Source organism: Numenius arquata, chromosome 1, assembly GCF_964106895.1.
Source record: "Numenius arquata chromosome 1, bNumArq3.hap1.1, whole genome shotgun sequence".
Lineage (NCBI taxonomy): Eukaryota > Metazoa > Chordata > Aves > Charadriiformes > Scolopacidae > Numenius > Numenius arquata.
In genome coordinates, this window is record NC_133576.1 from 84,421,957 (window position 1) to 84,449,236 (window position 27,280).

The following is a 27,280-nucleotide window of genomic DNA, read 5'->3' on the forward strand; positions in this document are numbered from 1 at the left end:
TTCTTATAACTGGCATGGAGGGAACTAACCTCTGCATTATAGTCCAGACAATATAACTGTGTGTGTTTTCAATACATGTTCTGGAAATGCTTTCTGGAGTTTGGACTAGAAAGAGAATTGTAAAACTGTAAGTGGGTCAGAAAACAACTACCTGTGGCATTAGCAGAGCAATTTTGTAGCTGCTAGTTCATGTGTATACTTGCAAGGTATATTTCTGGCAGATGTATGTATTAATTATTATATGAAATTTGATAAATGCTGAACTCATAAGAAATGTGAGAAGCATCTAATGCAATCTCTCTGTAGTTATGTTTAAAGTAAATTTGGCATTAAATGACAGTTTTATAAACCAAAAAGTGTATACATATTCGGATCTTCATTTTTTCCCCCTGCCTTTTAGCAACTGTTAGAATTACAGAGGTCCAATATGCGACAAAAATCCAATTTAGGGACATTGAAAGACAGCCAAGAATTTACAGAAGAGAAACCTCAAAGTCCTCAGGATTATCACAACGTGGTTAAACTTCTTGAAAAACAGGTAACGCTGTAACTTAATGTTTTGCTTTTGAGAGACTACTTGTGTTCTTTTAATTTTTTTACCTTTTCAAGTAGGATTTAAAATCTGTACATAAAATTCTCATCTCTCTCAATGTCTAAAGTAGATATTTTTAAAGATTTACTGCTATTTAGTACAATCTCTATAATGGAAACCAAGGAATTATTTCCCATATCCTTAATAAATAAATACATTGATATTTATTTATTGATATCCTGTTATTCTTTATTATTAAATATAGTAAGCTTTACCAAGTATGATTGCAGTTCGATTCCAGAAGGCTCTAATAAACCATTTACGTCTGCTGATCTGTGAGACCACTTATGGAAAAATTGGAATTTTCCAAGAAAAAAATGTTAAAGACACTTCCTGGCAGGATTTGTCAGCCCTTGGCTTTTGAGTCATATGAAGCACTTGAGCTTGTCAGGTGTAACGTCTGTACCAGGACTATATCATCTGACCAGCACAGATACTGGTACTAGTGCAAAGCTGTTGGACAATCCAAGTCTCACCTATAGAAAAGATTGCGTGAGGAAAGGCCACTGAGGCCAAGATCGCTGCATTGCTCTGAGTCTCACCTGCATGTCCAGGCTGATCCTATAAAAAAATGAGTTAGTTGTGAGGCCTTTTGAAATGCCCACAAACCTTTTTACTTTCGTTTGTTTGGTTTTTTGGACACTTTGAGATGTGTGTTATGTATTTCATGGTTCTTGGGATGTGAAGGTCTTTATACAGTGCTGGTATCATCCAGAAGTTTGGTCCCTTCTGCTCAAAGATTTGGAAAAGTTAGTGAGTTTTACTTTGCGGTTTTTGTTTAATCAAAGAAAACTCAGTTCACTCTAAAAGTTGTGTATTAATACTGTTTTATGATCATTGCACAAAATACATTGTTAATGAGTGCCTGAAATGACATTATTTTGGGGAAAAAACCCCTGCTCTTACTACTCATATTGTTAATACACAGAGATGTATCAAAATACTTGTGTATTTCTCTCTTACAGTCACTATATATACGAATCAAGGAACAAATACATAGTTTTTAGAGTGATTGGTAAGAAAACCTCACTGGGATGTACGAAACATACTGATGACTGTTCTAGGTCTTAAATATGGGGTTACTCAAGTTCCATATCATCAGTAATCTTTTCAGAATTTGTGCTTTATTTGGAAAAATAAAGCTGCATATATTGAACTAAGTGGTAATGTGTTATTAACAAGAAATAAAGCTGCATGTGTCAAACTGAATGGTAATGTGTTATTAACAGGAACTGATATTGATTTCCTCTATGCAGGAAAGTAAGTGGACATCTAGAATACAAGCCCTTCATCATGACCATGAGACAGAAAAGTCCCTGGTAAGTGGCACAGCAAACCACTTAAACTAAAAGGAGACTTTTTTCTTATTTTCTTACCCTTTCAGTAGTGCTTCGTATGCTATAATACGTCTGCTGGATTAGAAAGCCTAGATCTCAAGAGTTTCTAAGAGTGTGTCCTCTTACATGCGCTTATTATCTCTGTATTTCTGTTATGCTGGGATCTTGACATTCCAGTTAAGGCCGGGGTCGAAACAGAATATATCATTTAAGTATCTGACAGACACTTGAAACTGTATCTCTCTTTCGAAGAGCTTACAACTAATTTTGTGGGCACTGTATTATACAGTGTTTTCTGTGTTATTTGGGTATGCTGGATAGTTGAGGTATAACTTGCCAACATGTAGCTTTCATCTGCCCTGTACCTTCTGCTACCATGGACTGATGGCCTATGTCTCAATCTTTTTTTTCTCTTTTCTATCACTTCTCTGCTGCTTTCTCTGTTGTAGCTTCCTAATGCAGAATCTGTTCAGCTTTTCCAGGAAAAAACACCATGGCATTTTATTTTGCATCAGTTTATATATTTTACTATACAAAGCTTTATTCCTCAGATTTTTTTTTATGTCTGCATTTCCTTTTAATCTCTTTACTGCTTTGTTTCTCTTGCTTCTTTTCCTTTCATTTTCCTTTCATCTGCGTGACCATGTAAGAACTGAGCAGATCATAGTGGTCTGACCAATACTTCTCCTCCTCTGGCAAGGAAGCAGTGGGGAGGAACCATGGAACGTTCCCCAAAAAGGATGTAGTTAATGATACACCCACATACAGTACAAGAATAGAATAAGGGAGGAGTAATGTAAGTATTACTTTTGGGATGATGCACCTAAAATATTGTTCCCTTTCTTCTATGTTCAGAGCTAATATATTAGGTTTATCATGCAAATTCACATCTCATCACCTTAAAATACCCATATTTTACACTATTTCTAACCAAACCGTTTTTATAGAGTTGTATGCTTTTTTTTCCTGCAATCTTATTTTTAGGCAACCTCAGCAACGTGTGTGTATGTCCCTTTTTTTGTACTGCAATTTAGGTAGTCTTCCCTGTGTACATAAAAAGTGATCCAGACAACTGTTTTGTAGTATATGCAAGTCCCAATGAAATCACAGGAGACATTATGTTTTTGCTGAAAAAAAAAAAAAAGTGTTAAAAATATTGAAGTATGACACTTGCTTGTTTAAACTCTATAGCATTAAAATATTTTCTATAATATTAATATCAAGTTCCTTTTCTTCTGATTGCTTTCTAGCTGCTGTCACAGATTGAGAAGCTTAAATCATCAGTGAGAGAAGACCTGAATAAAAATAACACCTTTTACAAGAGGAGGATAGAAGAGTTGGGGCAGAGGCTTCAGGAGCAGAATGATCTGATTATTACTCAAAAGAAGCAGGTCTGTTTTGTGAAGCACTCAGTGTTTCAGAGCATATAGGACATAGAGAAACATTTTACTAGCGTTTGGTCTTTGATGTATCTCTGGTTGCATAGCTAATATTCCCAATTTGTAGTAGTATTGTTGTAGTTAAACTTTGTAAATTATGTTGATAAATAAGAATAGATCTGGAAAAGAGACAGGAATGTAAACCAGGAATTAAAACACAGTTTAGAAGGAGAGGATTAATACACCAAATGTTTTTAATAAGTTCAGAACAAAGTTAGAAGATTACTAGGTCACAGTCACCAAAGACCTGTGCAGATGAAAAATTTCTGATGGTGAACAGGATTTAATCTGCCATAAAATAATCATAATGAAAGCTAGTGTTCGGAATCTGAAAATACATGACTTCTCACACTAAAAATAAAGTACTGTTTTTATCACTGTGAGAATAATTAACTAAATTATTACCATATGAAATGTAACAAGAGCAAGTGCCAGTTTATACACCTGGGACTGTGTAATCCTGGTGATACCTACAAATTGGGGTACAAGAGGCTGGAGGACAGCCCTGTAGAAAGAGATCTGGGGATTTGGGTTGATGGCAAGTTGAATTTGAGTCAACAGTGTGCCCTGGCAGCCAAAAGGGCCAACCATATCCTGGGGTGCATCAAGCACAGCATCGCTAGCCAGTCGAGGGAGGACATTGTCCCACTCTGCACTGCACTGATGCGGCCCCACCTTGAGTACCCTGCGTAGTTTTGGGTGCCTCAATACAAGAAGGACATCAAACTATTAGAGTGTGTCCAGAAGAGGGAAACCAAGATGGTGAAAGGTCTCAAGGGTAAGACTTCAGAGGAGCAGCTGAGGTCACTTGGCTTGTTCAGCTTGGAGAAGAGAAGGCTGAGGTCTGACCTCACTGCAGTCTACAACTTCCTCAAGTGGGCAGCAGAAGGGGAGCTGGTGACCAGCAACAGGACATGAGGAAATGGAATGAAGCTGTGTCAAGGAAGTTCATGTTGGACATTAGGGAAAGGTTCTTCACAGAGAGGGTGGTCGGTCACTGAAACAGGCTCCCCAGGGAAGTGGTCACAGCACCAGCCTGTCACAGTTTGAGGAGCAACTCGTCGACACTCTTAGTCATATGGTTTAGTTTTAGGTAGTCCTGCGAGGAGCAGGGAGTTGGACTCGATGATCCTTATGGTCCCTTCCAACTTGAGATAGTCTATGATTGTATGAAATTATTTGTTTTGAAATGAATTGTTTTTTCTTAAAAATACGCTTTTGTTAAAATTTAACTAGACTTTTTATGGTGATTGGTGGGTGAAGATCTGGGTCTTCTGGAGTTTAGACTATAGCATGATTATGCGGTCCTTACAACATATTCCCCTATTAGATGGTGTGTTCTTTACAAATCAACACCTGATTTTACACATTTTTCTTGAGATTAATGTTAAACCTATACTTAAGTGCTAAAAAAGTTGGAAAGACAAATGATAGCTTTACAGGTGTAAAATAGGTTCAGAGAGATCTGAGTCTGGTGTTTGTGAAATACAATTGTGAAGATCTGCATTCTCAATCCCTGGAAACTGGAAGGGCTTGAGAAATAGCTAACACTTTTGTAAAATCCAAACTGAACGGACAATGAATTGAGGCTCCACTGGCTATATCCAGACGGATAAATAAAAGGACCAGGGTCCAATATCTTGTGCCAGCTCCAGCTGACATTGACTGTGGTTTGGGTTTAGCTTCTATCTTGGGAATTGGAGTGCGGAACATTGTTTTAATGATACAGGATTCACAGGTTTCCCATTTTCTTTAGATCAAATTACTGCCAGGTTGTTGCCCCTACGCTCTCAGTTTTGTCCAGTGCATGTCTTGGGTGTCAAATAGGCAAGACTGGTGAGCAGACAGGAGAACTGTTCATCTGTTTAAAATCAACGTGTAATTAAGTATTTCCCTGGAGTGGAGCTGGACTTGCAAAATTGAACATGAAATGCTGAAGCAAGAAGTATTGAAACTGTAGGTGCTGAAGTGGCCCATAAGCCCATTTCACTTTATAGCTTGTAATAACAGGGTGTACAAAGCACGAATTCGCATAAGACAACAAACAGAAATAAGTCTTCAACATTCATTGAGCGTGAATGAAATATGCGTTGGGCAGTAGACTAGAGTTCCACAAAAGTAGTATTTTTCTCCTGAAATCATAAACAACAACTTCTGTTATGTGATAGTACTGAAACTGTTTTGTACTAAATTAAGGGCAAGTGTAGGGTGCTGCAGCTGGGGAGGAATAACCCCATGCACCAGTACAGGTTGGGGGCTGACCTGCTGGAGAGCAGCTCTGAGGAAAAAGACCTGGGAGTCCTGGTGGACAACAGGGTGACCATGAGCCAGCAATGTGCCCTTGTGGCCAAGAAGGCCAATGGCACCCTGGGGTGCATCAGGAAGAATGTGGCCAGCCGATCGAGGGAGGTTATCCGGCCCCTCTACTCTGCCCTGGTGAGGCCCCATCTGGAGTATTGTGTCCAGTTCTGGGCTCCCCAGTTCAAGAAGGACAGGGAACTGCTGGAGAGAGTCCAGCAGAGGACCACAAAGATGATTAGGGGCCTGGAGCATCTCTCTTAGAGGAAAGGCTGAGGGACTTGGGTCTTTTAGTCTGGAGAAGACTGAGGGGGCGTTTGATCAACACCTATGAATACTTAAAGGATGGGTGTCAAGAGGAAGGGGCCAGTCTTTTTTCAGTGGTGCCCAGTGACAGGACAAGAGGAGATGGGCACAAACTGGAACATAAGAAGTTCCATCTAAACATGAGGAGGAATTTCTTTACTTTGAGGGTGGGAGAGCCCTGGAACAGGCTGCCCAGAGGGAAGTCTCCATCTCTGGAGACATTCGAAACCCGCCTGGACAAGTTCCTGTGCAACTTGCTGTAGGTGGACCTGCTTTGGCAGGGGGGTTGGACTAGATGATCTCCAGAGGTCCCTTCCAACCCCATAACATTCTGTGATTCTGTGTTTCTGTAAATGTGCATTTCTAGATATTGATCATTTACGTTTGTAACTATTCATGTATCTGCCTTTTCCCTTTTAGATAAAAGAATTGTCCACAAGATCAGTTGCAAACATTAAACCATATGATGGTAAGTACAAACTGTAAGAAAAAGCAGACTTTGTTTATGATTTCAGCAGCTTGGCTGAAACAAATGTTACAATTCATTTAAAAATATGGACATCAACTTTACTAACTAAATAATGAAATCGAGTCACTGGCAAGTGACGTGAAATCAAGTACTGGCAATTTATTTGTGTTTCCCAGGGTGCCTACCTGTTTCTATGCCATGATTTTCAAAGTTCATGTTTTGCAGCTGTAAGGACTTCTAATGTACAAAGCTGATTGCTTGAGTAGTGAAGAAATGTGAAATATGGCAGCTCTATTTTGTATTATGTAAACAACTTCTGGGTTTGCTTTATGAAGTGTAATTTTAATTGTTTTTTTTCACGCTTGACTCTCCTTAGGCTGCACAATTCACAAAAGGGAAAATGCTGAGAGAGCAGACAAAATTGATTCATTTATGAGTTAAGATACAGATGTTCAAAGAATTTTAAGAACTCTGATAGTTTTGTCTGTGCAATGCTTTGGCGTCTGAAGACCATTACAAATAGCTAAACCTGACAATAGTTTTTGGGGATTCAGTCCTGCACCACACTCATATAGTTGATGCTGCAGTTGCAGTGACTCAAAAGAAGTTTATTGCAATTAATCCTAATTCCAGAATGGAAACCGTCTTGCTTTATTAGCAGAAACATTGGCTTGAACTGAATCTAACAACAGAGAATAGGTTAGTTTGAGGAGAACATAGTAATAGTATGGCTGTATGGCTTCTCAACTGAATCTGATCATGTGAATTTGCTGCTAGGCCCCAAGCTGATGTGAGGAATGTAGAACTGAAGCGATAATTCACTCCAAGGCTACACTCTATGTGTGTTATATATAGGGTTTGCACTAATTGATATGAAGTGTCGATACAGCAGATCCTCTTCGGGGAATACAAGTGTTGATCAGGCTAGACATGACTAAGTAGCTTTGGGCCAGGGCTTCTTCCCTGGGACACAAACACAACGTGCAGACATGACCAAAGAGATGATCTGACTAGTGCAGGTCCACATTCCCATTCAGTGGCAATTTAATTACTAGTTCCTTTTCCTGGTTCTAGAAGTATTAAAAATGTTAACTGTATCTAGAGATGTACTTCTATATCGTGAAGGACCAATTTTTACTTTGTAAACTATTTGTTTACAGTAATACACCAAAAATGGCTTAATTTATAAATATGATTAAATATTGCAATGTTTATGAATCTGTGCATGTCTGTTATTGTTCACTATAATACATTTACATTATTTTTTATTTCTGTGCTATTTTAGCGAACACTACTGTAGAGCATCTTGAAGAACCTAAACCAAGTCTACCAGTGATGCACGGTAAGTTTTTTTGATAGGTCCAGATCCAGTGCTTTCAAACCTAACACACTGCTTTCTCAAATATCTTGCTTGTCAAATGATAGCTGTAAGAGTAGTTAGATTGAAAGAGCGTAATTTGAATTGCTTTGCTGTATGTCAGCATTGAGAATTCCCATGAAGTAATTGAAAAGATGCACTATTGAAAAGAACAAATTAAAACCAAAATAAAATAATTTGAGAATATTTCCTAGCACATGTATAGTAGTGGAGCACTTTAAGGTCAATGAAACTAATTGAGGAAATAAAATTATGTTTTCTTCTAGAGCGTATGCTTATTTTCTGGTATATGCTTATACTGGATAGAATCATAGAATCATTTTGGTTGCAAGAGACCTTTGAGATCGTCAAGTCCAACTGTTAACCTAGCACTGCCAAGTTACCATTAAACCATGTCCCTCATATGTATATTCATATAATGGAATCTGTATAGAGAAAAATGCGGAGATGTTTTTTTATAAGTCTTGAAATTGTTATTTTCATGTGACCTCAAATGTCAAGGAGGAAAAATTCAGAAGACATAATCAAAATAGACAGTCATCTCATCTAGATAGTTCTTCCAGAGCATAACTGTAGTTACATATAGATCATTATTTAGTTATTTTAACTTGTGGAATTGTGATATAGCTTAGTAGTGGGAAGCAATGAACCCTCACTTATATTGTTTGGTGCTTTGTGAAAATAGTTTTCACTTTTTTCTCAGTGTGCAAAGTAATGGACAGTGTTGTTGCCACACCAGTATTCTGTGATCAAATAATTCTTTACTATCATTTCAAGTAGGAAAGTAATAGAAAAAATTTACTTTGAGTAAGATGTTTAAATATTAAAACCATCTTAGAAATTATTTGAGTTATTGAACTATAATTAAATAATGAATTTTTATTGTTATTTCCCTTAGTTTTAAAATCTGTCAAGGGGAGAGGAAATGGAATTTGTCTATGAAAAAAGTACAGAATTTTTCAACAATTTCAGAAAATTCTGAAAAGGCATACGGGGAGAAGGAGCAGTGTGTAACAAGCTTTAGATAACTAGATGAGGAATGAAATACTGATAAATATGAAGTGTTGATTTCAAAATATTTGTGTCAGGAAGTACTAAACCAAGGAAAAGAGATTTTTATTATATGGTAAAAATATTTTATTAATACAGAGATTTCTTACCTCTGCAAGGTAGCTGTTCATTGCTAGAAGCTTTTTAAGTGAAACTATATAGATGAAATGTTGTGTGGAGACAATAATATATTAAATAAAGATTATTAATGATAGTATTTTAAATAGTCCAATTATTTTTCATTCAAACCAGCTTCGTTGCACCAACACAGTAGTGCTGGTTCTAGCTGAGAGATCTCACATCAAGTAGTTTAGCTATTGCCCTGAATTTAAGAAACGAGTTTTGTGAAGAATATTGCTGCTAAGGGCTTACACACCAAGCTTGTCAAGCATTGCTTTCTTAGTGCATTTAGTTTCATTTGGCCTGAGGAGGGAAACAGTTCCGTGAACATCAGTATTTTCTGTACTCTGACAATTTATGTCAGCTTATTCAGATCTTTCCTGATTTCTTACTGCTCCAAATATAAAGTCTGTGACGCATTATGGAATTTCTTGATATAGAAAAGGCTGTTCCTGCCATTGATATACAAAAGATTTACTATCAGTTTATTATGAAACCTCAAAGAAGGTGTTTCCTTCAGATTCCTTTGCTGATGATTATTTTATTTATCTCTGCAGGTTTCTCTGTCTGTCCCCTTTCTTCCCTTCTGGATTTTTTTTAAACTTACCCCACCTAATTTCTGGATATAAAGGTTAGCAGAAATTGTAGTGTCTTTCCCAAAATTTTCATGGCTCCTCAAGAGATTGACTTACGTACTGAATTAAGACATCATGGCTGCATCTCGTGCCATTATGAAAATGAAAGCACTTGCTGGTAACTTCTGTAGACATTTATTTAGCACGGAGCATCTCTGAAATCACAAGAGCTATAGTTTTTCTACCAAGCAATTGCCTGCATGTAGAATATCTACCTTTTCTTTCTTTTTTTCCATTTGCAAGAAAATTAATTCTGGAAAAGGTTCTCTTATGTGAACTTAAGCACTTTTTTCAAAGTTGCCTGGAAGCTTTTGCATCCTAAGATTAGTTCTGCACATCTTAAATCTGCACTATGAAAAGATACCAAAACTACAAATGAGGTATCTTAGGTGTAAAGTAGTGGAGTAACTGTTTTAGCCTGGTGCTTTTTTGTTCATGTTCCTGATTTCTTGAGAGAGCTCACAGTCTGCGTTGAATGCCATCTTGGCTGACCATTCTTCTCTCAGTTTCTGAGCTAGCTGTAGGGTTTTGTGCAGATATAACTGTCTTATCTTCGAAGATTACTTATGTCTCATAAAAAGGCAATGGATTAATTATGATTTTTTAAAATCATATTTTAAAATCAGACTTTGGCTCCTATATTACTCTTGAAATGTTGATACTTGGTCAATATTTAATCTTTGTTAGGTCAAGAACACTAGGTGGAACTGAAGACAGTAGTTAAAAAGGAAAGATATTAATTAAATTGTTCATTAAAACCTATGACAGTCTTTAAACATGGTGTGGACTAAGGCCCAGCTATCATTAGGGACATAACTGAAGCATCTGAGGAAAATTTAGTCGAAGTAGTCTTCCTAGCCAGTTAACAGAGAAAAGGGACACCTTAGAGTTTGGTTCAGCCAAACTAACATGTGAATTGCTTTTTGAAGTTGTCTGTGTCTCTTCGTTGAATGTAGAAGGAGTCTGAGATGAGTAGGCTCCTAACTTAGAGGCCTCAGGTAAGTGTCAAAAATTTATCATATTTAAGAATATTGGTTTAAAAACAATATTTATACTGCTTTTGTGCAGTATATGGCTTCCCATAGATTAGTTAAGAGAAAAATGTATGAAGTGCATGGATTCAGATGACAGTCAAAATTACAGGTATTACAGGTTAAGTATGGCAGGTCTTGGATGCGAAATTTGATTATAAATTAAAGGAGTAAATAATGACTGTAACCATGGCTTATATTCCTTATGTCTTGAAGAAGTGCAGCAATTTAGAGCAAACAAGTTTTACATTTCATCCTTGGTTTTCATATTGTAAGTGCAAAGTGCTTACTGTAGGTGATACTCCACTACAGATAATTGTAGCAGTTCTGTTCAGGCTAAAAGTACTTTAGCATTTCATATTTCAGAGTAAATAGACAGGATTTGTCCTTTAAATATTGTCCAGAAGACTACTTTTCCAATAGTGCTGTCAGAAGATTGGGTTTTTTTAAACTAGTAGGTAAGAACAGACAAATAATATATTATATGCTTGAAATATACACAGTGTGAATTCTTCATTATTGTTAGACATATTTTCCTATTCTACCTGCATAGAAAATGTCTTATTTAAAACTGGTATTTTGTGACTTTTCAAAGTATGGACACACACAATTTTTAAGCAGTGTAATTATCCACTGAAGAAATTAAGGCTTCCTGTACTTTTGATACATTTCGTCTATCTCTCCACACACAGTACCTGTCAAAAAAGATATTCTGGAAGATGTGGGATGACAGACACTTCATTGTTTGGGTCATCTTAAGGTTGCTGGCCTTAATGATGGCTAGTATTAATATGGCTGGATTCAGGCCAGCGAGATATGAATATGACCAGCCTGCATTAAGACTGGTGTTGGACGCCGCCATTTAGCCAGGTTCGAGCCTGAGACTGACAGGAACTGTTCTTCTGAGGATAAAGGTAGGGTTACGTTTGGAACTGAGGCTGGCTGATGACATGCAGTAAGGATGTGTCCAGAATTTGCCACTGGACTAGGTGTAGAATTCAGCCATGGTACTGTTTGGGTCAGATGTGGGCCTGTTGGGGAGGACAGAATTAATTAGGTTTGGAGACAAGGTGGTTCATGCCAGCAGCAGAAGTTGATTTATGGCAGGGTCCGCAAAGGTATCACCCAGAGACGTGGTTATTGCGAAGTTTTACAGGGATCACTGAGTTTGGGTTAGGGTTAGGATTAGGCTTAGGCAGACATTGATTGGCAAACGGGAGTTATGGTTGAGTTAAGAAGGATCAATTAAGCAAGGTAGAAGCAGCAGAGCCTGTCTGAATAGCTTTAAGTATGAAGTTGAAATTTATCTCTACTTCATAGCCAAGAAAAGGGTGGAGATGAGAGCCAGAGTTCAAGTTGTGTCAATGAACAAAGTACAATTGAGGTTCCATCTGAACTGCAAGACTGACATAATCACCAGTTCTACCAGTACTCTGGTAGTCCAAAGCAGGAGATCTGCTGGAGCCCAACGTGCCTAACTGCCTTGCTTTAGCCTGCCGGGATCCACTTCCAGTAAGGCAAGGACACAGTTTGGATATTCATCAGGAATGCGGAACAGAGAAGTGACTAATAGCAAGTAATTTATATCTAGGTGCGAGTCCAAAAGGGAAGATAGTAGTCTGTCTAGGTTCAACACTCGGGCTACAATGAAAGCTAGGAGTAGAAGATGTTGATGTAGAGCAGTGTCCTCTCAGGGCCAGCTGAACTAGCTTTAGAGCTGATAGTTGAGAGGAAGATAACTGGCTCTGCTTAAGTCAGAAGCTGCAGTAATTACTTGTTTAAGGCTAACATTGGATTGAAGCTTGGTGAGATGATGGGGAAAAACTAGAACAACTAGAGAAGGTTACAATAATTCAGTCGTCGGGATTTCAGTCTGCATCAGCAGTATTGTTTTAGATTTGAAGTTAGCAAAGACTGCTTTGTACAGATTTGGCGTCTAGTTGGGTAGTCAGATTTAAATGATTCCTAAAAATAAGCTTGGTAGTATTTAGATGCTGATGATTTCAAGGATGTGCACAAAGGTAAGAACTGAGAGGTCTGATCAGATGGCTAGAAGAAGAACATGTCTGGTAAACATAAGGAGAGGGCTCCTTAAGGGGGGACATCTCCACAGCTGTCTATAAACCAGAGGAGTGGTGAACCACACCGTTTTTTCTTACATTTGATTCCAATGTGATGTTTAATAAATTTCTCTTAGAATATGTATAAGGTAAAGAGAAAGTAAAGAGAAAGTAAAGAGAAGCTGGTCTTCCCAGATGTTGCACCCCCCCATGTCTTAGCATTCAATTTCCTTTGTTGTCATACAGTGAACAACAATATTACACATAAAAGTAATACATTTTGGGTTTGCTCTTGCAACTGTTCTTTTGCTGATTTTAACTTCCTCTGTTTCTAGTATACTGAGGAAGAGAAGCGTGTACTTTTAGGGCAGATGAGCAGACTATTTTCAGGTCTGAGTTCTGGGGACTCGGCTTTTCCTGTTAAACTAAGTCACTGGACAAGGGCTTGTGTAGAGATGAGTCAGTTCCTTTAAGCAGCTTGCATTTGAGTAAAGTACAGGTAAAACAAGTATAGATTAAATCCAATTACACAGCAACTGGCTTACTGTCCAGTAGGTCCAGCCAGGAAACTCAGAGGCCTCAACGCCCATGCAGCTAAATTAAATCCCTCCGGAAAATCTCATCTGTGCTTCAAGTCCTCCAAAAACAGGCTTACTGCAGGCTGTTGGGAATGATCCCAAGCTGTGCCTGAACGTTGTTTTGGAGAATGTTAGTTGGAGCAGGGTAACAGTGTGCCAGGAGCAATAGTGTGAAGGATCCTGTTCCAGTGCCCAGGAATGCTCTGGCCACTGTTAGGTTTTACAGCCTCAGAGACTGAAAGACCAGAAGTCTATTTGTCAGACGCTCATAGTTTTGCCTTTGAGTTTTTCCATAAAATATATTGACATTTGCATCTTGTTAGCATTTTGTGATGGCGTAAGAAGTGGTTTTTTTAGAACTTATTTAGTGTAAATTCTATGGGAGCAAAATCTTAAGGCTTGTAACCTGCTTGGAAAAGCAGGTGGTCGGCCAAATAGAATGGCAAGTATGGAAAGAATGGAGAGAGCAGCAGCCATACCCAAGCATTTATAATATATTTTAGTCCCCTTCACACGGGGAATATTTGGAGATGTGACAGTAGCTGTCACTTAGCTCCAAGTGCTCATTTAATTGTGATTACCCATCACAGTGCATCCATGTTTGTACCTAATTGTGTGAGAAGTGCTGAAGGGCAGGCATCTTTACTGCAATGTCACTTCCTCCCCTTCTACCCATACAGTGTAACAAGATTTATAGTGCCAAAAACTTGTGAAGGCTGGGGCAAATATGTGTTGGCCCAGAATATTGGCCAATAAATTGTTTTCTCCTGTGCTGCCAGTAGTTGAATGCTGAAAATACAGTTTGCACATTTCTAACGAACTAAAATTCTAGTTTTTGTTGAAATAAATTTATTTATGGAAATTGAATAATAACATTTTAAAAACCTGAATTTTTATTAGTCCACATATAAGCATTTTCATGGATTTCTCAAGTTGGAGAGATCTCAGGATCTCTCTGAAGTCTATAAAGTTGTAAATAAACTGTACTCTGGCTTCATTTATATAAAACAAATTGTACCTGACAGCCTGCAGAATGATAATTTCAATATGTTTAGGAAGCTGTTTTCAGCAGAGGACATCTCAAGATTTCTTCAAAGCACATGATAATACTGAATCTCACTATATTGGTGTGATTGAAGATTTTTTAAATTGGTTTTATTGGAAACTATCATATGTATATGTAAAATTTCTCTGGGTCTTGCATGTATGGACTCAATACTCAATAATTTTCTGGAATAATATGTTAACATACTATTTCCATATAGTTTTGAGGATTTCTATGTCCATTTTACTCGCCTCTTGTAAGCTTTTAGTATCAGTGGCACACAAACAATATTTTTAAATACATTTAAAAATCAAAATGTTTCTTATGAGAAATGAATGATGGTATTCATTTACTTAATCCTAGATGGCTTTGTTATTGTAGATGCCTAAAAACATCCCACCTGGCCTCTGGGTGCCATTCCAGAAGGGCAGGGATTTTTCTCTAGTTGTGTGATGTGTCATCCAGCCCTGCGCTGATGGCTTAAAACCCCGTTATATCTGAGATGACACTAGACACCCCTGTTTGGGCAACTGAGTCGCGCCTGAAGTGACTGTTGTACTAGGGTGTCCTCTACAAAAATCACTGTATCACCAAAGAAGTGACAAGTCACATTGCATTGGGTTTGTGATAGTTAAGCAGGTTGTCAGCAATCGGGAAAATTGACGTTAAGTGTGGTTTTTTGCTTAATTTTCCCACTCTGGACCTTGACCTTCTTCTGTCCTGTTTGTCTGGTATTCCTGTTCTTCCTTGTTATTAGAGCAGGCACCCTTGGTGCATATGCTGGAGCCCATAGAGGAGCTTTCAGAAGAGGAAAAAGGTAATGGTTGATTCAGCTCAAACTGTAGTGGCATGTGTTTTTCAAAAATAAAAATGTAAATATTATTTGATACCTACAGTATTTTTTCATTGTGTTTGAGTCTGCGTATGTGATTTGGGTGGGGACATTCTATATTTGTGTCAGTCTCCTGTTTGCTGTTGGTGCTTGGATATACTATGCTTTCCTTATCCAAATTCAGTGCTTTTATGGAAAGCTGGCTAGCTCTTTAAAGCAGGCATATTCCATATGTCTAAAGGCACTTGAGCTAAGTTTGATGGGGAATATCCCCTCACTAGGAAATTTTTGGTGCTGACACTATTGCAGTGTATGGTCACTTCTTACTCAAACTGCCTAAGAGGATGAAGAGCTCAGGTAGAAGAAGGAAGTTGGTGGTGGAGGTTGAAGCTGCCTACTTTCATAGATGCACCAAAGATACTTTTGCAAGTAATCTAAGTTACACCTACCTCTAAGCAGCCACAGCTCCAGCCAGGGTTGAGCAATTCTGAATGAAATTACGTAGCCCAGTGTTGGCAGCTGTTCTTCTGCTTTATCCGAGGAGAACTTGGAGAAGGCCACGTTTACACTGACAGAAGAGAAAGCACTGGGTCATCCTGCATGGTATTCTTCTGAAGAAGGCTTACAGTACTTTAGATGAAACACCAAATAGCTGAATAGTGTAATAATCCGTACTGTGTACAAAAATCAAAATCGGTTTTGGACCTTATAGCCAATGAGTTTAAATTTTGAAGGAATGATGCTGTTTTGAAAACGAAATTGTCGTCTGAATACATCTGTGCGTGAGAGGTTTCCCCAGGGAAAATCTGCTGACTCTGAACAGCACAGAACAGAACAACTCCCCTGTAATCCAAGAGGAAGTAGTTAATGATTTGCTTATGCACCTGGACACGCATAAGTCTATGGGGCCGGATGGCATTCACCCAAAGGTTCTCAGGGAGCTGGCAAGAGAGCTTACCAAGCCTCTCTCCATTATTTATCAACAATCCTGGTCAACAGGAGAGGTGCCAGATGACTGGAGGGTGGCCAATGTGACGCCCATCTACAAGAAGGGCCGGAAGGAGGATCCTGGAAACTACAGGCCTGTCAGCCTGACCTCAGTACCGGGAAAGATCATGGAGAGGATCATCCTGAGTGAGCTCTCAAGGCATGTGCAGGGCAGCCAAGGGATCAGGGCCAGCCAGCATGGGTTTATGAGAGGGAGGTCCTGCCTGACCAACTTGATCTCTTTCTATGACCATGTGACCCGCTTTCTCGATGAGGGGAAGGCTGTGGACGTTGTCTACCTGGACTTTGGTAAGGCCTTTGACACCGTCCCTCACGGCATTCTCCTGGAGAAACTGGAGAATCATGGCATAGACAAGTGTACCCTCCGCTGGATAAAAAACTGGCTGGATGGCCGTGCTCAGCGAGTTGTGATTAATGGAGCAAAATCTGGTTGGCGGCCGGTCATCAGTGGTGTCCCTCAGGGCTCAGTTTTGGGGCCAGTCTTGTTCAATATCTTCATTGATGATCTAGATAAGGGGATTGAGTGCACCCTCAGTAAGTTTGCAGATGACACCAAACTAGGTGGGAGTGTTGATCTGCTTGAGGGTCGGCAGGCTCTACAGAGGGACCTGGACAGGTTGGACCAATGGGCCAAGGCCAATGGGATGAGGTTTAATAAGGCCAAGTGCCGGGTTCTGCATTTCGGTCACAACAACCCCAGGCAATGCTACAGGCTTGGGGAAGAGTGGCTGGAAAGCTGCCTGGCAGAAAAGGACCTGGGAGTGTTAGTGGACAGCCGGCTTAACATGAGCCAGCAGTGTGCCCAGGCAGCCAAGAAGGCCAACGGCATCCTGGCCTGTATCAGGAATAGCGTGGCCAGCAGGAGCAGGGAAGTCATCGTGCCTCTGTACTCGGCACTGGTGAGGCCTCACCTCGAGTACTGTGTTCAGTTTTGGGCCCCTCACTACAGGAAAGACATTGAAGTGCTGGAGCGTGTCCAGAGGAGAGCCACCAAGCTGGTGAGGGGTCTGGAGAACAAGTCATATGAGGAGAGGCTGAGGGAACTGGGCATGTTTAGTTTGGAGAAGAGGAGGCTGAGGGGAGACCTCATTGCCCTCTACAACTACCTGAAAGGAAACTGTAGAGAGGCGGGGGTTGGCCTCTTCTCCCAAGGGAATAACGACAGGACCAGAGGAAATGGTCTGAAGTTGCGGCAGGGGAGGTTTAGATTAGATATTAGGAAGAATTACTTTACTGAGAGAGTGGTCAAGCACTGGAACAGCCTGCCCAGGGAGGTGGTGGAGTCACCATCCCTGGAGGTATTTAAGAAACGTGTAGACGTGGCTCTTCAGGGCATGCTCTAGTGCCCGGGATTGTTGGTTTGTGGTGGGGTGTTGTGTGTGGGGTTTAGTTGATGGATGCTGCTTGCTTTTTTTTTTTTTTTTTTTTTTTTTTTTTTTTTTTTTTTTTTTTTTTTTTTTTTTGGGGGGGGTGTTGTTGTTTGTTTGGTTTTGTGTTGTGTTTTTTTGTTTGTTTGTGTGTTTTTGTGTTTTGTTTGTTTTTTTTTTTTTTTTTTTAATGTGGTTGGACTCGATGATCTCAAAGGTCCCTTCCAACCACTAAGATTCTGTGATTCTGTGATTCTGTGAACGATCTGAAGTAAAGACTGCTTGCATTCTTGCCGTTCTTTCTGCTATTTCTCTTGCTTGCCACCTTCTTTCTTGATGGATTGTCTTTGATTCTTCTGCTGTGCCTAAAGGCATGGCCTGCAGTAGGAGAGAGAAAGAAAGAATGCAGTCTGAAACGACAGACCAAGATTTTTTTGTTTTCAGTGACAGCCATTGGTAAGGGAGAGTGTGAAAATTCTTGACTTGACAGATTATGTCATAGGATTATGTAGGAGCTGCAACAGTGGACTAGGCTTCAGGTCCCTTGTCTCCAAAGCTGTCAAATCAAGTGTTCAGGGTTGGTTTTTTGAAAAAACAGAAATGAATAAGAGAACAGTTCCTTAAATAGTTGGCTCCAGCAAAGAGGATTTGGCTTGTGTTAATTAGCAAGAATTAATATTGTCATTAATTAGGATAATGCTGGATAGTCTTGTTGCCCATATTAGTATGTATTAATTATGAATTTAAAAACTAATTTAGATGGATCTGTTTTATTGTAAGGATTAACATCTGAAAGGGACAGGATTTTCGGAAGGCTCCCTGGAGCCTTCCACTTTAAAATGTCTCATATCTGGATTTCTGAGGATTCCATACAAGATAATGCACCTTTTCCTGCCAGAGGATAGTCTGATTTCCCCGTGTTTCCGCACTGACCAGTAGTTGGCCTCTTCTAGGACTCGGCTCTCCAGCCAAATCACTTTTAATCCTGCTTCTGTCAGGGACTGACTTGTCCACACAGTTCCCAAAGCCAGTTCAGATTTCAGCCAGATTCTGTTCTCCTCAGCACAGATCTCTTAGTATGGTACCTGGGCTCTTTTTCTGTTTTCATTACCTAGAGTTCTTTCCAGGATCCATCGAAAGCCACTTCCTCAAAACAACCTAAATATCATTTGTGTATCTTGAGGCAAAAAAAGCCTCAGGGTCCTCTTCAGGATGCTTATCTTTCCCTTAAAGAAAAATGAAAACTAAATGGAACTGCTTTTTAAGCAATCATTGTTTAAAAATAGGGAAAGTGGCCCTTTTTTTCTTTGAAAGAAAACATTTGAAAGTCACAATTTGGAATTACTTCTTTGTTTATACCCTCATCCGTGGGCTGGCAAATGACTCTGCTGCCCCGTAACTCACACTGGAGAGAGGCAAACACCTGTCCAAGCTTTACCTTTTATTTCAGGGGGTGAAGTTGGGAGTGTGGTTTACAGCCTGCTTTCCTGGGATGTATGCTTTGCTGACCACTGCCGGGCAGCAGGAGCTACCGTGGTCCCACAGATTATTGGTTCGCTTGGTCCAAGTGGCATTTGGTAAAACTTTGTCCTGCCAGAGACACTTCATAGGCAGGTTCCAAATGGTTTTGCTTCTTTACTCCCTTGTATGACCCTATAATACTTGTGCCTAACTTAAATGTCAATCTTTAGTTTAGATGGAAGAATCTGTCTAGATGATTCTTTATTTCTTGCATAAGAGTTCATGTCACTAGGGACACTTAACGTAAGGGAAAGAGATAGAAACTTCTTTGTCTGCTTTTAAGTGTGTATGGTGTCATGGACCTGCATAGAAGAAAACACGACACTGAACTTTGTCCTTGAAAGAGTATTGAAGATAAGTATTATTCATCATGTATATTCTGGGAAACAGTCTGCTTCAGACTAGGGTTTTGTCTTTACCAAGACTTTTGAAAGTGCTACAACTTCCCAAATATTTGATTTCAGTGGTGGTTTGTTTGGTTTTTTGTTATCAGAGAACATTATGTTGCTTGAAGCTTTTCTTGAGAACAATTTTGTCATATTCCTGTTTAATTCCTGCTAGAGTTCAGCCTTGATTTGAAATACCACTTGTAGAGAACTTCAGTATCAGAAGATAATCTTTCTTTATCAGAAATTTTCAAGTACAGTTCTAAAAGTAAAGATCTTTGTTGCTAAATATTCAGGCACATATCTTTATAGTGATTCTGTAACAAGAAAAATAAAAGATACTTAAGATGGTGAGTACAATGTACTGAGTTATAGATTCCCAGTGAGTTCACCTTTGTAAGCTAGCCCAAGATTTTCAAAAGAATACAACTCCGTGTAGACAAAAAGTGCATATGTATGTCTACAGTGTTTCTAAAAAAATGCATGCTTCAATGCAGTTTTTAATTGTCTCATGTACTATGGATTTTTCGAATGTCTCTTAAATGCATTTTTCCATTCTTATTTCAGAAATTGAGAAAGGTGATCATAAAACAGGTAGAAGTAACCATTATTTAATAAATGCTTTGAAGACTGATCCTTCTTTAACTAAAGAATTGCGAGTTGTTTTGGAGCAAGCCCTGGAGGAGAAGCTGGAATCCTTGGGAATTAAAGCAGTAAGATTATTTTGAGTTATTTAAAAGAGGGGTAATCTTTGTCCCACTTTTTTGCTATTCTCTTTCACTCCTGTACCTCAACCCTAAGCCTATAAAATCCAAAGCTAAGTTTCCACGTTATAAATAAGTTTAATTCATTAACCTGAGGGCATGTCCATCAAATTAGAGCTATGGAGGATGTGGCTATACCTGTGAGCAGTGTTACCAACTTCTGTGATTTTTCTACAAGCTTCATGATGTTTGAAGTTTAAAAGCATGTATATAATCGTAGGATATAAATCCCAGAAATAATAGCCTTTATGTTTACAATACAATTTGTTTCCTTAGGGTGTTCGTGGTATCCCAAATGATCGCTTAAATAAAATTTTGCGTGCAATTGAATCTGCTAGAGCCTGCAAACAGAAGCAAGAGCCTGACATTCAGCGAATTCGAGAGCATCTTGAACGCCAAGTTAGCTTTAGGGTTGAAGAGAAATCATCATCTTGTAATAGAACTGTTTCCTGTCCTCAGCTTCCTTCAGAAGGTTAAAACCCCCCCTTTTTTTCTTACATTTTATAACTGGTACTTAAGGTTTTATTTAGAAACATTTCTGTGTAGCTGTTTTCATAATTTTTCACATAAATATTCTGTGTTGTTACAGCCAACTAAACAGTTTCCTTTAAAGGGTTCTTGATACTGTGCTTAGCTGCAGAAATCTTAGCTCCTGTACTGGCAATATACATGGTAACTCTGAACTGCTTTGAAGAAAAAAGTTACTTTTTTTCTTCTTTCTTATTAAACTATAATCGACAACAGAGACATCTTTAATTTTGGGAGTGAAATATGAAAGATACCAAACATTGTTTCTGATAACGAGATAGATAACTTCTCTTGTAGATAAACAGAAGTTCAATCAATCGGGAATTTCCTCATTTGACACACCACGAAAACCAGTGAAACGGTCTTCAACAGCTGTCCGCCCAGCTGAACAAAGAACAGCCGTTGCTGAGAATACATCTACACCAAAGTAAGAGATACTCTTCTCATAGTACTCATACCTCAGGTAACAATCATACGGGTTTGGGTTTTTTGTGACTGATGTGAACTTTTCCTCCTAATATTGTAAGCAAAGAATTCATATTACTTCTGTATAAACTTTATGCTTACTTGGTTGACTGTCAGTCTTGAAATAACTTGTCTTGTTATTTTTAGATCCATGAAGCTTTATGGAAATGGAGTACCCAGAAAGACATCTAGTATCACGTATGTTTTATTCCTTTGTATTTTTGAAGAAAACATATTTGGTGACCGAATATTCACATGCTTGCCATGCAAAAGCTATTATCAAGCTGAAATTATAAACACCTTCTGGACTCCATGTTTAATATTTTGTTTTAAAGTATTATTCCATTTCAATTTATTATTATAACCCCTGAAAGATAGCATGTTCTCCTTTCAGTAGATGTATTCTTTATTGTGAACCAGAGATGGACATTCAGTAAAATCGGGTAGTGTCACTTCCTTTAGTTTCATTCTCAGATGCTTTTTCTGAGCCAGTTAAAGATTTTCATGACCTGATTTTTTTCCAGTTTCTTGATATTTTCTTACTATGACCAAAATTAAACACAATATTCCAGATTCCACTCAAAACAGGCACATTACTTTTTCATTTTCTGCACTGAAAAATTCCTAAATTATTTTCATCTAACAGAATATCAGAACAGACTTTCTGTGCTGCAGGTTCTTTGACTCTGAATTTTTCTCTCCCTGCTGATCCTTGAAAGCCTGTCTTTGTTTGCCTGGCAAGACTTCTTATATATTGATCTGTTGTTTTGTAAAGATAGTTGCAGAGATGGAAATAATCATGTCTATATAAGACATCATTGTGTGATAACTTCATGAGTTTACCTTAGTAGCATGATTTCCTTTAAATAGTTTTATGGATACTTAGAATTTATGGGAGCTCCCTTTTTTTTCACATAAGAAAAACCCAGTAAGTCCTCGTGTTGTATGTGTATTTGTTTAGAACTCCACCGTTCAGTTCAGAGGAAGAAGCAGATGAAGACGATATTAAGCAGCATTACATATCACCAGAATTATTGCAAAAGCAGTCAAAAACATCAAGCAGCAAAGTCAGTGCTTTTCAGAAGGCTTCTGGCAAAAGCGATATGGATGGGACAGAGGAAAGTGAAACTGAAGAAACTGGAACACCTGCCAAAACTTCCAAAGGTTTTTTCACTACTTTTGTATATGCATGTTGTAACAGCTGTACATGATTTTGCATTTCCTGATAATATTACCATGTTAGAAAACATAATGAAGGCAGACTGTCTAGTCTTGACTGTATGTTTGTGTGCACTTCATGTTTTTGCTAATGTGTTTATATTAATATAGTGCCTAGAGATGCCACTTCAAATTAGATGTGTATCATGCTGTTATATATAAATGCAGAAAAAGAGGCAATCTGTGTTTCAGAGAGACTTCTGTCTAAAAAAGGTTTTTCTCAGTGTTTTGCTTATTTTTACTTTGTGGAAGCTTTCTAGAGGGTTTACAGTAAAGTCCCTTGTGAATTGAAACTGTTATATTTCTTTTTATGGACTTCAGGAACAGTAATTCAAAAACTGACCGAACAAGTTGGAAAGAGTCTTTCTAACCATGGAAACAAGAACAAACCAGCTGGAGGGATTAATGTTGCGCAGGCATTTATTAAGAAAGAAGAGGTGCAAGAACTGAAGGTATCACTTTTAATAGTCAATATTATTTCATTAAATAATCAAACTGTATATATTTGTGTTACTTTCTTTTTTCATGCTGAAACCATTTTGATGCAGTGAAGAGCTGAATTCTCAAAGGCAGTATTGGAATTACAGATAAGTAGTCTTTTCAGGTACATCTGCAGTGGTATACAGAAAAGTGCCAGTGAGTTAGCTGTGGCAAGTGACCTCTTCATCTATGCTACGTATTAGCTTATGCCATGACTGATTTGGATCACTACAGCTAGCTCAAAGTTTGGGCACAGTTGGTATCATTTTTATCTCTCTAGCAGTATAGAGAGCACCCTTCTTTACTTGCTTTCCTAGTATCTTGTTTTGATGGAGGAAAAAATGAATTTGCTTGTGTATTATTTTAAAATATTTTATTTCTAGTTTTATCTGATACAGAACTTCTAAATGCATTTAATGAAGGGACAAATTCCATTTCTGAGTATGGTCTTTGTTCTGCTGCGTGTATTTACAGTTGTATACTGTTTTCAAACTACATCAGATCTATCATTTATGTCTGTCCATTGAGTACACCGTTTGTTCACAATCAGAATACTGACACAAGTTATTCTTTACCTCTCAAGCTCGTAAGGTCCTAGTCTTCCCCTCAGTTTAGAGTTTTATAAATGGTAAGCCACTTTGGTGCAAATTGATCTTTGCCTGAATAATTTTTTAAAAAGAACAAAAGGGCTAATGGTTTTAAACTGAAAGAAGGGAGATTCAGATTAGATATTGGGAAGCAATTCTTTACTGTGTGGGTGGTGAGACACAGGAACAAGTTGCCCAGAGAAGTTGCGGATGTCCCATCCCTGGAAGTGTTCAGGACCAGGCTGGATGGGGCTTTGAGCAACTTGGTCTAGTGGGAGGTGTCCCTGCCCATGGCAGGGGGGTTGGAACTAGATGATCCTTAAGGTCCCTTCCAGCCCAAACCAATCTATGATTCTAAAAGTTACTCCAAATTAGAAGTTAACAGTAGATAGTGCTGCTTGTTTCAGTTGTAGATTGAAATAGACAGTCAGATACCAGTTCAAGCATTCAAGAATATTTTTCACTAAATAAACAAATAATTACTGAAAATCCTGTTATCCATAATAAAACTACTACCTTAAGGCTCCCTGACTAATAGTTAAATCTGAAATTTATCATTTCTCCCAGAAACAGTGACATTTCTATTTCAGTTTCCAGAAAGGGGTGATTGTCTTAATCAACTTTAGCTGTAATGGTAGGGTTATCACATTTAATCTGTGTGCTTTTAATTGCCACTGGTGGCAACTTGTCCATTGACTCTGGGAGCTGCAAATCACACCAGGATCAAAATTATCAACTCAGACATCACAATTACAGTTTAATTTTCTGTCCAAGTGTTACTTTCAAATTGTCTGCAGTGTCAGATGATAGAAGACTGTAAAATGTTCACAGTTAAATTTTATTGGAAGTTACATTTTGTAAAGTTCTACAGACCGCTGGCCACTGTGTTAAAGAATTTTGTGCTTACCTGAAGCTGTATTACCTGAGTTCACTTGTACCATGCAGTGTCTGGATTATGGTGTTTCATTGGTACAAGTCTTTGAGTTAATAAGACTGCGTAGCGGTTTTGATTGGAGCTGTGTATTTACACTTGATCAAAACTGAATTTTGTTTGAAGTTGACATTTTTTTCTATTTTGTGCATTAAAAATCAGTTTGGACTTCGTGACTGTTTGAGGAAACTCTTCCTCCAGCATTTCTCAGTATATGGGACTCTGACTTTCCCATTACCACGCCTTCCAAATGCAGATAATTTAAAAGAGCAAAATGTTGAATCCTGGTATGTTAATAATACAGCACACTGAGCAGATCTGTCAGTTTTTGAAAAACAGTTTGCAATGTTAAAATTGTATTATGTTGCAAGATAGACCATTACTGCAGTCTCTTCCCTTCTTTCGAGACACGACATGTTCATATTTGTTGATTTTTCTCTAGTATGTACATACCTGACATTGTTTTCTAACAGCATCTGACTCTTCCTTCTCTGCAAGAGAAGTGCATGCTGTATCTTACCGTAATATTGAGAAACTCCAGTGAAATAAGGTTTTAGCTTTGTGAGAAACCATCTTTCACTTTCCACTGTTAAGCTCTCTAAGAATGGCTCGATTCCATTGAACCCCATCTGATTGACAAACAGGGAAATGCTGTAGCTCTCCTGTCAAAAGCTGAATGAAGATATTTAGTTCTCAAGCAGATGAGATAAGAAAGACCACGGACTCGCTGCCTTCCGGTTCATCTGTTTGACTTGACTCTCATTTTTGGGAACTCGTTATGCAAATCCACCACTGAATTGAAAATATACTTGTACAGTGAGTACGAGGACAGTGAGTCCTAAGAGGAATACATCTGTTAACTTTGAGCACCATGCGATTGTTTTAACTTTCATTATTTAATTTTCTCTTTAAATAAATTAGTTTTACGTTGAAAAGGCCTTTATTGCAATATTAAATTTTTCTAGTGTGAATGCAGGATGCTTATACAGCTAACTAAACTGCTAATGTCATATCTTTATTTTCATGTAAGTAACCTACTTTCTGATGCCTAAAGGACTTTCCATCTCATTGGAATAGCTAATATCCCAGAAAAGATGATCCTTTTTAAAGTTAGACATCTAATACGTGAAAACATAGGTTTCTACCAATTATGGAACTGGCAGAGCTTTGAACTTTTACAGTTCCTGAGTCAAAAAACCCCCAACACTTTCAGCTTAGGAACTGTAATAATAGTGAATTAATATAATGTAGGTAATTGAATTATGTGGATTTTAAAACTGTGGTGACAGATGTCATACAGGCCATGTGCCAGTGCATTTTTCTTTAGCAGTTTGGCATTGTTGAGTTTATGGAAGATCTCGGCACAACTTGAATGGACAGAGGAAAAATGCATGGTTTTTTCTTCTCCCTGTTTAGTTCACAGAAGTTGATGAAGATGATTGGGATATATCATCAGTAGAAGACTTTTTATTGATGAAGGATGACAGAGGTCAGAAGCCATTGACAGTTCCAAAAAATGAGTCAAATGCTGCATCTGTGGTACAGGCATGGGGTCTCCCGAAGAGAAGTGTGCCAAAGGAGGAAGGTAACATATTCATTCTTCACCTACAGGAGAACTTAAGTATAGTGTATTACACATGGTAATTCACTATATGCTGTTTAGTAACAAAAGAGCAAGTAAGAAAAAGTGTGTGCTGGGTTTTATGTCAGATAAATATCATATATGATACTTATTATACATACTTATACGTAAACAACACACACACATAAATACAAAGAGATGCCAAGAAACTTAAATTGGAGATTTTAAAACACATAGTACTATCAGGCTTCAACCTCATCTTAAAAACTAATCATCTGGGATTTTTCTTAAATCCCTCCCCAAATTTAAGGGATGAAGGAAACTTTCCTACTTTATCTTGTGAATAATAATAAAATTTCAGGTTTGTTCAAGATACCTAAGTGACTTACCAGACTGAGATAAATATTTGAGCTACTGGTAAAGTAATAACCTCAGTCTGACATAAAACTTTTTTAGTAGTTTCTAGCCCTAACGTTTCAGTATGCTTAAAGCAGTGTCAGTTGTACAAAGATACTGCAGGTTATTTTTAAAGGGAAAGTAATGTCGACGCTGACTGCTTGTACTGCGCATTGTATTCTGTGACAGAAACAGCCTTCATATTACAAACACATGTAATTTTCTCACCGGTTGAAATTCTGGACTTCCTGAAGCCCACAGGTGTTTGCTCACACAGCACGTGATTTTATCTCGTAGGTAAATCCAAGGTAAAAATACCCCCCAAATGTTATTAATAATTGTTAATATTTTTTTTTGTTGTTGTTATTTTAACAGGCCTTCATGAAGCTGATAATACAAGCACGTTAAAAAGCAGCTTAGTCACGGTAACAGACTGGAGTGATTCTTCAGATATATAATAGTTGCATTCCTGATGGGAGGCCCCGCTGTCGCCTTTTCTTGGGGTTCAAAATGTAGTTGAAAACATCAAGTGTTTCCTATTCGTTTCTCCTATTGGTCGTGTAATAACAAGGAAGGGAATTTACAGAGCTTTTGTGTCTTTCAATCCTGAATGTGAACCAAGAATATTCATGTACACATTAGTGGCCATGTCTGTTTGGAAACTGAGAGTTAATTCTTCTTTCTCATGAACTCAAAATGTTGAAAGTCTCTTTGGTTTCACTGAGGTGAAGATATTGCCTCGAATGTTTACATTAAAGATTGAAACTGGTCTTGCAGGAAAGCCTGTTGACCAATGAGCAGAATTTACTCCAGAGTATTACTTTATAAAATTTTTTAAATGCACATTTCCTTGTTTTTTATCATAAACGTTATATAA

At 38.2% G+C, this 27,280-nt stretch overlaps 1 protein-coding gene across 1 annotated transcript in view; it reads left to right on the plus strand.

Annotated features, from left to right (window-relative positions):
• DZIP1 (DAZ interacting zinc finger protein 1) overlaps positions 1–26,861 on the plus strand; it is a 45,774-nt gene extending 18,913 nt beyond the window's left edge. The window contains exons 7-20 of the mRNA XM_074153603.1: positions 401–538; positions 1,849–1,911; positions 3,180–3,320; positions 6,393–6,441; positions 7,727–7,783; positions 15,096–15,155; positions 20,020–20,165; positions 20,493–20,688; positions 21,042–21,171; positions 21,357–21,407; positions 22,171–22,373; positions 22,749–22,879; positions 25,842–26,010; positions 26,779–26,861. Coding sequence (XP_074009704.1) covers positions 401–538; positions 1,849–1,911; positions 3,180–3,320; positions 6,393–6,441; positions 7,727–7,783; positions 15,096–15,155; positions 20,020–20,165; positions 20,493–20,688; positions 21,042–21,171; positions 21,357–21,407; positions 22,171–22,373; positions 22,749–22,879; positions 25,842–26,010; positions 26,779–26,861 — 1,617 coding nt within the window. The remainder of the gene's footprint in view (positions 1–400; positions 539–1,848; positions 1,912–3,179; positions 3,321–6,392; positions 6,442–7,726; positions 7,784–15,095; positions 15,156–20,019; positions 20,166–20,492; positions 20,689–21,041; positions 21,172–21,356; positions 21,408–22,170; positions 22,374–22,748; positions 22,880–25,841; positions 26,011–26,778) is intronic.
• Positions 26,862–27,280: the final 419 nt, after the last annotated feature.